Here is a 14,372-nt window from a genome sequence, read left to right as displayed (position 1 = left end):
CGGAGCAAACTTCAATCCAAGTTGATGTTTGCTCAGCACAGAGCCTTAAGGTGCAGACTTCTGCCTGGAAAGGGCAGGGCAAAAGGTAAGTGTGGATAAACTCTGCTCCCCTCTCTCTTACTCTCTCCTTCAGAACTTTTGTCGTCCAGTGTTTTAAGTCACAGTAAAGCCTCCACACAGATAGTGAGTGGCCCTTCTCCCAGAGATTGCCTCTGTCTCCTCAGATGCTCACAGCAGAGAAGAAGAAGCAGTGCAACCGCTCAAACAATCTTTTTTTAAAAAATATATATTTTATTAGTTTTCCATACATTCATACCGCATTACAATTTGTATTAAACTTTTCGGTTTTTGACTTCCTTCAGCTTCTCTGCCAATCATTCAAATTCTAGTTTCTTTAAATACACATTTCCAAATTTTGGTATTGCCTTTATACCTACCCCCCTCTTATATTTTGCTTTTTTACAATATTTCTTATTCTGTTACAGAGCTTCTCTAAATGCCACTAACGTTATTCTGTTATTCCCAGTATTCTGCTAATTTTCCCCAGTCCTCAATGAATTTTTGATCTTGCTGATACCTAATCTTCCCAGTCAGTTTATCAAGTTCTGCATAGTCCATCAGCTTCGTTCTCCATTCCTCCAACGTTGGTATTTGTTCTTGTTTCCACTTCGCAACCGCTCAAACAATCTGATATCCCACCCCCTATAGCACACAGCCCACGAGGTTACCTAGCCAGTGTGGTGTAGTGGTTAAGAGTGGTAGACTTGTAATCTGGTGAACCAGGTTCGTGTCTCCGCTCCTCCACATGCAGCTGCTGGGTGACCTTGGGCCAGTCACACTTCTCTGAAGTCTCTCAACCTCACTCACCTCACAGAGTGTTTGTTGTGGGGAAGTAAGGGAAAGGAGATTGTTAGCCGCTTTGAGACTCCTTAGGGTAGTGATAAAGCGGGATGGCAAATCCAAACTCTTCTAGTGGTGGATGGAAAAGAAGGGAACAGTGAACAAGCAGAGCAACAGAATGAGAAGCAGAGAAGCTGCACACTCTTCTTTCGTTGCAGAGCTTTTAAAGAGATGGGCTTCCTCTTCAGGCGGGCACCTAGAAATGCTAAGCACCGATAACTGCTTTACAACAACATGCTTATCAGAAGAGGGCTTATGTATCTCCTCAGAGTGAGAGGGGGCTCTTGAAGCACGCAGATGGAGCGGCACTGCACATCAGTCCAAACCCATAGGTGAGGAGCCTTTTCCAGCCTGAGACCCACTTTCCCTTCTGGGCAACTTTCCTGAGGCAGCAGGCTAGTTGTGGGTGGGGCCAAAGGCACAAGTGGGAAGCATGAGGCATTATCAAGGACACATTCTAGCCAGGCAAAAACACTCAAGGGGGTTGCAAAGCAAGGTCAGTAGGAGAGGTGGCTGGTGAGGGGTTGTGGCCTAGGAAGAGTCCCTGAGGCCAGACAGAGAGGCTTGGGGGCCACAGGCTTGAGGTTCCTCACCAAAACTGAATGTAATAACTTTATTCTTTTTATAACTCTATTGGATCTTAGTTTTGACTAGAAAAACCTCAGCTGGTTAGTTTCAGCACCCCTAGCAGACACCTATAGATTTAGAGTGGAGGGAAAGACAGCAGTCCCTGCTAGCATTGGAGAGTTCACAGAGACTGTGATGTATATCAGTAGGAGAGCACCAAAAAGCCTCAACATTTCTTTCCACGTTTAAAGATGTTCTTATTCCTTGATGGACCTGATTCACAGATATTTGGAACAATCAACTGAGGGAGGAGGAGACCTTGCTCTCTTACCATCCACACATGCAGGTTTTGCTTTCGTTGTTCCAGCCACTTGACCCCTCCGACAAGCACACCGCGCTGTCTGCCTGGCGATCATCCTCTTGGGATGGCTCATATCTCTGTCCAATGCTGTGATTTCACATGTCCCCACCTCCAGCTCCTTTCCTGCAGTGAGAGATTGGGAAATGAGACAGACTTAATCCCAGCCGAACAGGAGAAGTATGCAGCCTGTTTGCCAGAGCAGGGCAGGAGGAGTCAGGCCTCTCGGGTTAAAGAGGCAGCCTAAAATGACTCAGCGCCAATTGAGTATGCACACACACACACACACGCTACATTTCAAATGCAACCATTCCCCGTGAAACACTTTTGTGCATATGCGTACACTTTTTTTCACTGAAAACAAAAATGATTCTACTGGTTTTGCATCTTCCCGTTTTGGCAATCAGCCAAAAAGATAAAAAACATGCCGAGAGTAGAGACACCTTCTAATGTGAATCCCTTTCTTTAAGTATGTTAATGACCAAAGACTTTGTTGTACCAGTCACTCAATATTTTCAATGAAGAGGTTATGTTAAGCATTATGTTTCATTGTTGAATATGTAAGTTTACGTCTAGAGCCAACGGATAGAATGAACATCATTAGATGTACTGCTGGATAAGTGCTTACAAGTGGTTCTTGTATTATTATTTTTAGAAACCAATAAAAAATGGTTTGTTTGTTTTAAAAAAAATTACACCAGGCCTGTACAGTTCCAGCAACCTGGTTACCCTGACGCTGAGAGGAACCCAGCCTATCTCCATAGGATAGCTAGCAATGTCCCAAGTCACTGGACCAAATTCAGCCATTTTGCATAGCTAAGCTTTGTGGTTGCACTAGATTCTCAACATGCTAAATCCATTCCTCCTCTCACTAGTCCCCTTGGGGATGGAATTTGGAAGTTTGGAAGAATCACACTTTTTTTTTTTACACTATATACGAGGCTGAAAAGACGAGCCAACAGTCCAGGGGGTGAAATTCAGATGAGAAGCTGAACCCAGACATTCAACAGAAGATTTTACCTCCTTTACAATTGCTGTAAAGCGCTTGTGATCTCAAAGCAGGGACTACTGCCAGCCATGCACCCAAGTGTTTACCTGGAGAGCCACCTCTAGCCAGCACAGGGCTTCCCAAAGCCCTTTTGTTCTTCTCTCCACTTTTCGGCTCAGGGAATGCCACGCAGGGGCTGGGTAGCAGCAAAACACCCTCACATCCACCTTTTCCCATTTAAATGGGTTGGCCTCACACAAACTCGCTGCTTGTGTAGCAAGCATGCAAGAGATTGCTCCTATGGATTCCACTTTGTCTTTGCCACCTATCTACCTGGGCAGGCCGGCAGGCAGGCCTTCCTACCTGCCTGCCTGGCCACCCTGATAACAGCATGTTCCAACCGTTTCCTTCAATCTCTATATACTCTTCTTGCTGCTTGCTGCGCTATCAGCTGTTATCCAGAGCAGGGAAACAGAATGCAGATCTACAAATACTGGGCCTGCTGGCTCATAAGCCCCTTGTTGTTACTTCTTGTGTTACCGTCTGTCCGAATTCCTTTTACTTTCTCCCTGAGCCTTGAATATAATATACTTAAGATATGTATCTCCACATATCTGTATCTATAACCTGCCCCTTTGAATAAGTTCAAAAGCCCCTCTGCTTCCCTATTAGATGGGCAACACCACTTTCTCATTTCCTCACATCTTCTTCAGTGGCATTCATGTGACGGAAGTGCATGCGATCACTGGGATTTATACCGGCACATGCAACAGCCTTTTCATATTTATTTGGACTGTAATATATACATTCAATCTCCAGCTCCCTGTTCTCTCTCTCTCCTAGAGAGAGTTATTTGTTATCTGAATAAGTAGATGTGAGCGGCTGAGACGTTTCTATTAGAACTGCATTCACTGGGTATGATTTACCTTGCTGCATGCTCTGTTATACCTTTTCCTCCTTATGAGGACTTGGGGACTGATCCTGCCTGGCTTGTTCAGTGCTACTGACATCAGCAGGGAACAGACTCATAGTAACTTTGCTTTAAATAACTCCTTATCGTCAGCATACCCAAGTGCCACAAGTTACTCACACTAGGATGTTTCCATGACCCAATGGGGCTGAGGGAGCCGTTTCACACAGTGGTTGTGTTTCTCACAGCCCAACTGAATGTAAAGTGTGATGAACAAAACACAGGCTCCTGATTGCAAAGTAGGTATGGGCCAAATATCGCAGCCAGTCATGGACCCACAGTAGACATCCCAAAGTCTTAAGGAGTCTGCACCTACCCATCACGTCTTACAAGTTTGCTTGTAAGCAACTTTTCAAACAGATGCTGGATACACCCCTTGATAGAGATGGGGAAATCTGTCAATTTCAGGTTGTTGTTTTTTTCAGTTTCCAGTTTTTCCACATTCAGTTCCTCATGTTCCTGCATCAGTTTCTGAATAATCTTTTAAAAACAAGTCCTCATGAGAATGCAGCAGCATTTCAGTGCAAATTTCTAATGTATGTAGGCAAATTTGCCTTGCAGTGCACACAATTTTTCCTGACATTATAATTTTTGTATGCTATTTTCACATATGCATTTTTATCCACACTTTATTCTAATGCATACTCTTTTTTTTGTACACCTTTCTTGGCTGGAGAACAGCCTGGCAAAATATGAAGAAGTGCGGATTTTGAAGGATGGCTGAGTTTCAGTTTGCGTACTGTTTGTAACATTGTGAATGAGATAGGCTTGCCAGCAGGAGCGCTGGGTTGGCTACACCACTTCATCCAGACAGCCCTGGTCTTACTCTGCCTCCTAGCCATGCTGCTGCCAGGAGGCTACTGTTGCAGCCCTGCCCCACTTGGCAAGCTGCTTCAGCTACCAGCAATGTGTCCTGCAATATCTATGCAGCCATTGCAAGGAATGCTGCCCCTTTTAAGACTGTCGCTTGAAGCAACAAGGAGGCATGCCTACAGGAAAGTACGTTTACTTGTGATTAGGCACCCCAGCCTGCTACCTGCTATCTTTCAAGCAGTGCAGGGGTGGGGGAACAGCCTAAGGGCCAGATTGCCTTCTGGACAGCCTTCCAGGGGGCCAGTGGCGGGCAGGGTGACAGGCAAAAGTAGATGCATCAATAAATGCTAGTTTTACCTTTGTACCGTGGACCTGTTTCTTGACACATATGCATCTCTATCCATCATCCGTCTAGGCAAGGAAGGTAAGAGCTCTGCCTGGCAGAAACACTCACGGAGTATGTATGGGAGGGCTGGGAAGGGGTGTGGTTTGGGAAGGGGGCATGTGGCCTGGGAAGAACCTCAGGGGCCAAGAAGCTAAGTGTGGAGAGCTGCATGTGGGCCTGAGGTTCTTCATCCATGAAGTAATGAATTTGTCCCTGGCACGTATTATAATCAAGAAAAGGAGGGGGGGAGAGGAGGGAGGAAAGAGGGACAATGAGAGAGGAGGGACAAATCAAAATGGAAATAAAACAGGGGGAAAGGCACCGCTCTGGAAAATATTGATTGGAAGGAAGAAAGAGGGGGAAACGCTTCAACTTCTTTAACTGCCTGAGCAAAGAGGTGATTAAAGCACATTAAGGGATAGCTGCCATGTTCTGTGATCTCAGAAATATGCCCTAAAGTGTAGAAAGGCAATTATCATCCATGTCAGTGATTGCAAAAGTAGAAACAGACGGTACAATTTATTCCAAGCTAATTCTTTCTGGAATAAAAATGGTTGCTTTTTAACACCCGGTTCCCTAGTTTTCTGGGTACGCTAATTGCTGAACGCTCTTTTCTCCCAATTTGCTTAATATCAATGGAATGCTTTGTCACCTCGGAGTCTCAGCAACATCGCTCTACTAATGCATTTCATTTTTACATCCTTCTTTATCTTCACATGAATTGATATGGCATTGTGGAGCTGAAAGGGATCTGAAAATGGTCTATAGCAACCCTTTGTCCTAAAGGAGCCTTAATGCACCAACCCTCAGCCACATCACACGTGAGACCACCAAGAGAGTAACAGATCATCTAAAGCAGCAGTGGACAACAGTAGCAACAGGTGTCACTGCTGCCTACCTGGCTGGGGTGGTGGTGAGCTTAAGGCAACAGGGTTGCATCATCAGGACTGCTGGATTGGCTCTCGTCAATGCAACCATGCAGGCCCAACCTTACCTATGCTCCAGGAAAGTAGAAGTCAGGTTCCATCCCACCACATAGGCTTCAAGTGATGGGCTCTACTAGATTATTTGCCATTTTGAGGCACATCAAGGTTTTCTGGCTTCCAGCTGTTTAATAATAGAAGGAACAAAAAGACTCCCCACTATTAGGTTGTTAGGAGTCCCTGATCTGTAGTGTTTCAGATGCAGACTTCTACACATGGATCATCCCATTGGATGGCTCATGGGGAGGCAATAGGTCACTGGCTCCACTGCCTGAGCCACCCTTTTGTAGCTGGCTCCACCTTCCCGGTATTTTGCACCTGGCTCTGATTGGTGGACAGCTTTCGGGGTCTATTAAAAAAGAAATCAGATCCCACAAACCTAAAGTCTGCCCACCCTTTACTTAATCTATAATGAAAGTGGAGAACTGAAAGTGGAGAACTGCTCGTTTTATGGAAGATGCTTTGCTGAGTTTCAATACTAGTTTAGTACTGATTTGATAAAGAGGTTAAGAGTTTCCGAGGCCCTGGTTCAGATCTCATATTGGCCACAAAAGCAAGCCTTGATCCTTTATAGAGGTGAGGGGAATAATATCTCTTCACTTCATGGTTTTCCTATTCTGTGCTAGCTCTGGGGGAAGGGGAAGCTGCATTTCTCCATCTCTGGATATATTTTTTTTCCCTATTTGTAAGCATACTCAACAGTTAGCACTTGTGTATATCTCTCTACATCTGCATTAAACTGGACTCACAAACCCTCATGCAACTCATCTAAAGCAAGCATGAAATATTTATTATCTCCCTTGGGTAAAATGGCAAGCCAAAAATAGCAAATTTTAGCTTTGGGTCTACACTTGACTCAGAGATTTTATTGGCATCTCTCCACCCACCACCTATTTGGCTGATCAAAGAGAAGCTCGAACAACATATGAAGTATGGTTTGCTCAAAGCAAAAAGGCATTAAGCAGGAGCTTTAATTCACACATTGCCGCACCATGCTGAAATGACATTAAATCCCTGTGTAGTTTGTCATGTACGACAATTCTGCTGGAACGTTCTGCTTTTTTCTTCTAAATTTCACATCTGTGGAATTCCCTCCCATTAGAAATCAGGCAGGCACCATCCCTGCTTAAATTTCAAAAGCTGGGTTAAAATGGTTTTATTTCAGGAGACCTTTGCACTATGAATATTGTTCTGATGTTTCAATACACGTTTTCAATGTTACACATTGTACGTGAGTTGCTTTGAGACATCTACTGAAATGTGGGGGATAAATTCCTGAAATAAACTAACAAACTTTAGTCTCTCTCGACTGAAACTGGAGCAGAGTTAAGCATTTACACAGCATATATTTCATTTTACGAGAGCAAACCTCTTTTGCAATGGAGGCATTCCTGGTCTTGCGAACTTTCAAAAGCCCTGAAAAACACAACCATGGCACATATTGAACAAGACTGTATTAGAGGGAAATGAGCAGTCATTGTCACTCTTCCTGATTTTGTTTCCAAAGCTGTTGATTCTTTGTCACAGTATATTAAGGTTAGACTAAAACAGGAGTGGGACACTTTCTATCCACATGCCTAATGAGGCCCAGAAAGGGTCCTAATTTGGCCCACAAAGCCATTTCCCCCAAACAGTGCCCACTTGCCTGTCATCTTATGTGACATCAGGTGTAAGGAAGGTAAATGCGTGACTGGCTGCCATTACAGTCGTACCTCTGCTCCCGAATGCCTTGGGGGTCGAACATTTTGTCTCCCAAATGACCAAAACCTAGAAGTTGTTGTTCCGGTTTTCGAACGTTCTTTCGGAAGCCAAACATCCAACAGGGCTTCTGCAGCTTCTGATTGGCTGCAGGAGCTTCCTGCAGCCAATCAGAAGCTGCGTTTTGGAAGTCAAACATTTTGGAATTAAAACGTACTTCCGGAACGGATTCTGTTTGACTTCCGATGTACGACTGTACTTTGAAGCCTGTTTGCAAGAGGTTTGTATTGAAACCGCTCAGAGACTTCACAAATATATCTCTCAGCACCCGTCAGTCGAGAGGTACTGAATGACAATGCCTCTGACGCCCATCAATGACAAGGCCCTTTCAACTTGACACCTGGCATAATAATGAGGTCAGGTGACTGACAGTTGGGTGGCCCTGCCCACCGGTCATAGAAGGGTCATGGGGCAGGGCAAGGAAGGATCTAGCCCACCCGCCAGATCCAGTTCCCCACTCATGACCTAGCAGGAAAGGCCCAATCTGCACTATACATTTAAAGCAGTATCATTCCACTTTAAACAGCCATGGCTTCACCCAAAGCATCCTGGGAACTGCAGTTTGTTAAGGGTCTGAGAGTTGTTAGGAGTCCCCTTATTCTCTTCACAGACCTATAATTTCCCAGAGTTCCCTGGGGAAAGGGACTGCTGGAGAAACCACTCTGCGAATGCTAACTCTGTGAGAGGAATAGGGGTCTCTCAGCACACTTAAAAAATAATAATTCTCAGGAATTTTTGTGAGAAGCCATCCCTGTTTAAAGTGCTACGATACTGTTTTAGATGGGGTGTAATACAGTCCACAATCTTCAGCTTGCCACTGAGTCTAAATGCAGACTTTACAACTACAACATTGAGCCAGTTGAGTTCCTTAATGCTTTTACTCTTCCGCCCATTTTGCTTAACATCCAGCCAACGAAGAGTTCTGAAGAACTCAAAACACTTGCTCTGCTTTGTGATGTTTTCCTCGGTCCGCCTAAGCTATTGCCCAACTGTGGATTTCAGAATCTTTCTTATGGATCAATGCTGCTTCCATCTGTTTTATTTATTGCTGAATTCCAGGCAAAAATCACATAGCTAGTTTTGGATTTATGAGATTCTTCTTAGAATTTTCGCTATGCAGCACATCTAAAAGCAAGTCTGTTTGGGCTGTGTGTGATATGTACACACACTCACACATCCCAGCACTCGGTTTTCCTTGCCATGGAGGCATAGCAATGAACTGCAAGCAATCTCCACCTTAGCTGCTTTACAAACTGTCCAGTGAAAGAAGCTGTGCAGCAACCGGCCTTGTGGCCTATAACACACCTAGGGCTCTGGCAAGGCAGCTGATAATTTGGCAGTGTCTTGCCTCTTGCATGCGGGTGATCAGCACTGAACTCATAGCTCCTGCTCGACTGGCTGAGGCTGCATCAACTGAATTATTGCATAAATGTTTGGTTTCAGTTGCTAATTGTGACATTATTTATGGATCCACATGGATCTGCAAAGTACCCCTCACATCCTGGTTTGCAGGAGGCCTGTCTTGGGAGCTCTCGGTGGAGCGTTTACGCTGACAGTGCTCTTTATGTTTCTGGGTGAGCAAACATCAGCACAGGGTTTTGTCTGCAGCTTCTGGGCTTGCAGAGCTGTTTGTTACACAGCGTAAACTGGGGGAAAGGAAGTTGGGGGAAACCAAGGGCAACAAATCAGTTACTTAACAAGGCTCAGTGGATCTTGCACACACAGGAGGGGGGGACCCAGGAAACGTTGGTTATCAGCTACCCATGCAAATTGCCAACTGCTTCTAATAGTCTACTCCTTGTGTAATTCCTATTCATTACTCAGTGATGCTTTATGTGGAGTGTTTTAGATACAAACATGCCTAGGATTTTCTGTGGTAAGTCAAAATGAAAATAGAAAATAGGAAGACATTGGGTTCCTCTTCTGGTAGATGTCTGCCAACTCGGAAAACTGAACTCCCCTTAGAAGCTATCATCTGAAAATGGGACCCTGAGCGAACCAAAACTGAACCACAGAGTTATTAATGGTGGACATGGGTGGGTCTTTTCCCCATGGGGGGGGGGGAAGCCAAATGAACAAAGCATTTGTCTTCCTCTCCCAAAGTTGTGGGCTTGCGCCTTGTAAAGAGTTTTAGAAACCAGCTGTCTCCAGGGCACTCTTCTGCAAACAAATACCAAATCAAGTGGGCTGGGAAGTCAAAGAGGTGATATATCATTCTCTTGAGTGCAGAAAATCATAGCAACTAGTTTCTCATTAACAACCCAACCACACACAGGCCTAGGTGGCTCTTGCCTTTGGAAAATGATCTCTTTCAGGACCAAAATTGCAAATTTAATGGACTATGGGACTTTCAAGGAGACCTCACTCATTGCAGACCTCCCTCCTTTCCCCACTGGTAGCTTTTGCTTAAAGTAGGGGGTAGTACCACAGCAGGTGGCGCTGTGGGTTAAAGCCTCAGCGCCTAGGACTTGCCGATCGAAAGGTCGGCGGTTCGAATCCCTGCGGCAGGGTGCGCTCCCGCTGCTCAGTCCCAGCGCCTGCCAACCTAGCAGTTCAAAAGCACCTCCGGGTGCAAGTAGATAAATAGGGACCGCTTACCAGCGGGAAGGTAAACGGCGTTTCCGTGTGCGGCTCTGGCTCGCCAGATGCAGCTTTGTCACGCTGGCCACGTGACCCGGAAGTGTCTCCGGACAGCGCTGGCCCCTGGCCTCTTGAGTGAGATGGGCGCACAACCCCAGAGTCTGTCAAGACTGGCCCGTACGGGCAGGGGTACCTTTACCTTTACTTTAGTACCACATTAGCTACCTGTGACTGAAGAGTTTTAGGACCAGAAAAAATAAGCTCTGCTGAAAGATAAGAATGACAAGTTTGAGGGTCACTGTGTTTGGGCTGCAGAAAGAGACCCAGTTGTGGCAAAGTGATGTGTTCAGCATCACAAGTGAAAGCTAGTGACAGGATTGGAACCTGATCTTAAAGGAGACCAGACCATTTGCCAGTCTGGTATTGTCTACTGCAATTGGCACTGGCTCCCTATGGGCTCAAGCAGAAGCTTTTCCCATCACCTGATCAAGCTCCATGATGCATCTCAGCAACCAAATATCAATGAAACTGGGTTGATATATTAAGATAGCATGTCCTGAAGGTCACATATCCCTATGCCTTAGTGTTTACTCCAAAAACAAGCTCCTTTCTCTGTTCATCTTCTCTCTCCAAAAGCATCGCAATTAAGTGTATGTTGAGCATGTTGAAGTACTTAATCGTGAAAGTGAAATGGAATCCTAGAAATAAGCCAATGTCTAAATCAAATGTCTAAATCAAAACCAACAATGCAAAAAACCCCTCTTCCTTAGACTGAGGTGCTTTCTCTCCCATGCATGGCTTGCTACTTGGGCTACTCGGCCTAAATTTTAAAACTTTCTCCAACTGGACTGCAAGTATCAGATTAAATCAATCTTCAAACTCCATGCAATAAACGTGGTCATGTCACTTGTCACCCACAGCAGTACTGCTCAAAGTAGCTAGCAGCCAACAGACCTGAGCCCTTCCAGTAAAGGTTTGCTAGGCAAAATTGTTCAGCCCACTAGAAAGGGTCAGTGGGAGATTACCTAGTGTGCTAAGAGCAACACAGCAGCCATGAACTGCCCCCATTAAACAAGGTGGGCACAGAAAATTAGTTTGATGCAGAGAGAATGTGAAGTCACAAGGAGGAATTCAGTGTAGCCCTAGGCAGATGGCTCCATTAGTGAAAACATTTCTGCTTGCTTCGTGGAATGATCTGCCTTCTCCTTTCCCTGTTCTGGGGGTTCTCCTGCCTCAAACCATTTTGGGGAGGGTCACAGGAGGCATCCACAAGGAGGAGTGGAAAGTCGCATTGTGCTAGAGGAAGCTTCTGCTTGGGAGGAGTACTGAGTTGAATCCAGTCCATTGTGCATGCCCATGTGCAGATCTTCAGAAATGAGTCCACTGAATTACCGGTAAGTGGGACTTACTCCCAGATTTGTGCATCTAGAGCTGTGATGGGAAACATTGGGCCTTCCAAAAGTTGTTGCATGGCCAAAGATCAGGGATAATGAGAGCTGATATTCCAACAACTAGAGGGCCACAGGTTCCCCATTCCTGGTATAAAAGGTTACAGCCTCAGATAAGGATTTAAACAGCCATACTAAAGTCCTCCAGATCTCTCCTTTCATGAAGGTTTCTCTTATGTGTGTGTTTGTCAAGTGCAAATGTCTCTCTCCTGGCTAGGACCCAGTGGCGTAGCGTGGGTTATCAGCACCCGGAGCAAGGCAAGTAATTTGCGCCACCTAACCCATGGATTTGCGCCCCCTAACCCGTGGATTTCCCAAACCCCCAGATGTTGCGCCCGGTGCGGCCGGCCCCCCTGCACCCCCCACGCTACGCCCCTGCTATGACCACCATTCTTCTGTCCTGATCTTTGGCTCTTCAAGTTCTGAATCCTTCTTAGATATTTATTATTTCATAAAATTTATAAACTGCTCAATTGTAAAAAACAAAAAAACACCTCAAAGCAGTTTACAGATATGAGAAACTTGCTGCTTAAATCTCCTTCCAGGAGGATTGTTATTGCACATGTAGCTTGACTGAGCTTACAAATTTCGGCTTGAAGGCCCTCATTTTTCAATGGGCCTTCTTCCCACACAACTTTGCACAGAAGTAAAGCCTTAGAATTTGCTGTTTACTCTTTTATTCAACCCTGCTGCCTCCTGTATGGAAAAACCATAGGAAATGTGTCTTATGCCTTTGGAATTTAAATTCTTCAGATGACCACAGAGACCAGGGAAGGAAGACCTGGGATGGGTTGGAAGTGAGGTCAATAGTTCCTCATTCTTGCCTTTGTAGCCTTTTATAAAAGGAGAGGTTAGTGGAATGACCAAATGTGTTCTTGGAGCCTTGATCCCTGATTTTAATTTGAAAGGACTCTGTAACTCATCTGTGAAAAGGTAACCCAGGCCGTGTCCCTTGGATAACCTGGGTGCCACTATGGCACAGCATTTCAGCTAACTTCCAATTGCTTGCTTTTGTTTTCTGTGCCCATACTTGGACTGGTTTGTTGGGGGGGGCGGAATATGTAATGTGCTTAAAGCAATTCTGCCAGGGTGGGTAGGTGCGGTGGCCTACATCTTCCCTGATTCAAAATACCAACCGGCCTGAAGCTTACCAGGTGCTTTTATAAAATCAGAGGAGTCTTGGATGCCTGAAAGGCCTTTCTGTCCAAATCCCTATGTGCCTTTCTGGTTCTGCTTGCTCTTTCCAACCTAAATAAACGAGGGATGATCATGGCCAAATGGGCAGGCATTTAGATTTGTTTTAAAATGTTCTCCTCGCCAGCAACCCCAGGATAACCCTCAGGACCTTAGACAGCGGCAATGATCCCGATTTAGATTACCGCAGCCTCATCGCAGGGTTCCCATTTGTGCATAGCCTTGAAGGCGGAATAAGGGAAGCCCCTTCCCTGCACTCTCTGCAAAGGCCATAAGGTGAAGTGGCGAAGTGGTGTATGAAATGGGCACGGACGTACCTTCCTTGGGTGGATGAGAATACAGGAGCCAGAAGAAGAGGAGGCAACAAAGTGTAGCACTTATCCCTGTAGACAGCTCTCTCCATCCGGCCAGCATCCTTATAGAGGTTTTCCCAGATGGGCCAGCAGATGGGCCAAAGAGGGTGGTGCCCCCTCTCCACCCCCTAAATCCAGACTTTCACACAATCCAACTACCAGGGGGGTGTTTTCCTGGCACAGTGGGGCTCCAGCTGTGCCTGGAGCACAGCTGCATTCCCTTCACAGCAGAGCCAAGCGACAGGCAGTAGCAGCATCAGGCTTCTGAAGGGGGGGGGGCGCAGCTTCAAACTGCTACTTTACAGAGGCCCCAACGAGCTCCTTTTAGGATCCGGCGCTTCTCATCCCGAAGTCCAGAAGCGCCATAAGTCTTATTTCTCACAGGATCCCGAGGTGGGGGGTGGCGATGGAGAGAAATGTCTTCTTTTTCACGTGCTATCTCCCAAACTCCAGCCTCCCCGCTCGTCCTGGGAAAGAGGGCGCTCCAAAACCCGACGGGCACCCAATGAGTCGCTTGAAAAGTATCCCCGGGGTCGTAGCCGGGGGGAGCCGCCCCTTTCCCGGGTGCCGGTGCAAGTCCCGACCGCCCTGCAGTTCGGTTCCCCGGACTTCCTCCGGGTCTTTCAGCTCCTCGGCGATTCAGCAGGCGCTGCGCCCGTTCCTGCGAGCACTTGGGCGCCGTTGGTCAGGCGAAACCCTCGCGGCGGCGCGCTCTCCTCCTTGCAGAAGAGCCCACCCGGGAGCAGATCGGCTCCTCGCCTGCGCCGCCGCTTGCTCCGCCGGCCTCCCCAGCGCGCGAGGAGGACGATTCATCCTGGGATGCGAGGAAGAGCACGGGGGGTGGGGGTGGGCACGATGCGGCGGGAGTGGGCGCGCGGGGCGGGGGTCCTCAGCCAGAAGCTTCCGCACCCTTTGGGGGAAGGGGGGAAACGCGCGACTCCGGGTGTGGACGCGCGTCGCAGCTCTCCCTCCAAGCGTGCCGGCGAAGGCGCGGGGCCGCCGCGGCTACCTGTGGCAGGGCGCCTTCCCAGGACCCGGCCGTCGGCTCGCGGCGTGATCTGTCGGGGTGTTTTTG

At 46.8% G+C, this 14,372-nt stretch overlaps 1 protein-coding gene across 2 annotated transcripts in view; it reads right to left on the bottom strand.

The window, feature by feature from the left end:
- The window catches only part of LOC310847451 (chemokine-like protein TAFA-5), a 29,235-nt gene extending 15,397 nt beyond the window's left edge, over positions 1-13,838 (bottom strand). The window contains exons 1-3 of one of the 2 annotated variants that reach the window (XM_083745265.1): positions 13,262-13,838; positions 7,334-7,380; positions 1,799-1,951 (exon numbers count right to left, since the gene is read on the bottom strand). In XM_083745265.1, the coding sequence (XP_083601391.1) occupies positions 1,799-1,951; positions 7,334-7,380; positions 13,262-13,347 (286 nt within the window). In that variant the 5' untranslated portion in view covers positions 13,348-13,838. The remainder of the gene's footprint in view (positions 1-1,798; positions 1,952-7,333; positions 7,381-13,261) is intronic. The other variant, XM_083745266.1, reaches the window with a different exon arrangement.
- Between the last annotated feature and the right edge of the window lie 534 nt (positions 13,839-14,372).

This window comes from Podarcis gaigeae (genome assembly GCF_964106915.1).
Source record: "Podarcis gaigeae genome assembly, chromosome: 6".
NCBI classification, from domain to species: domain Eukaryota; kingdom Metazoa; phylum Chordata; class Lepidosauria; order Squamata; family Lacertidae; genus Podarcis; species Podarcis gaigeae.
This window is presented reverse-complemented; position numbering and strand designations above follow the sequence as displayed.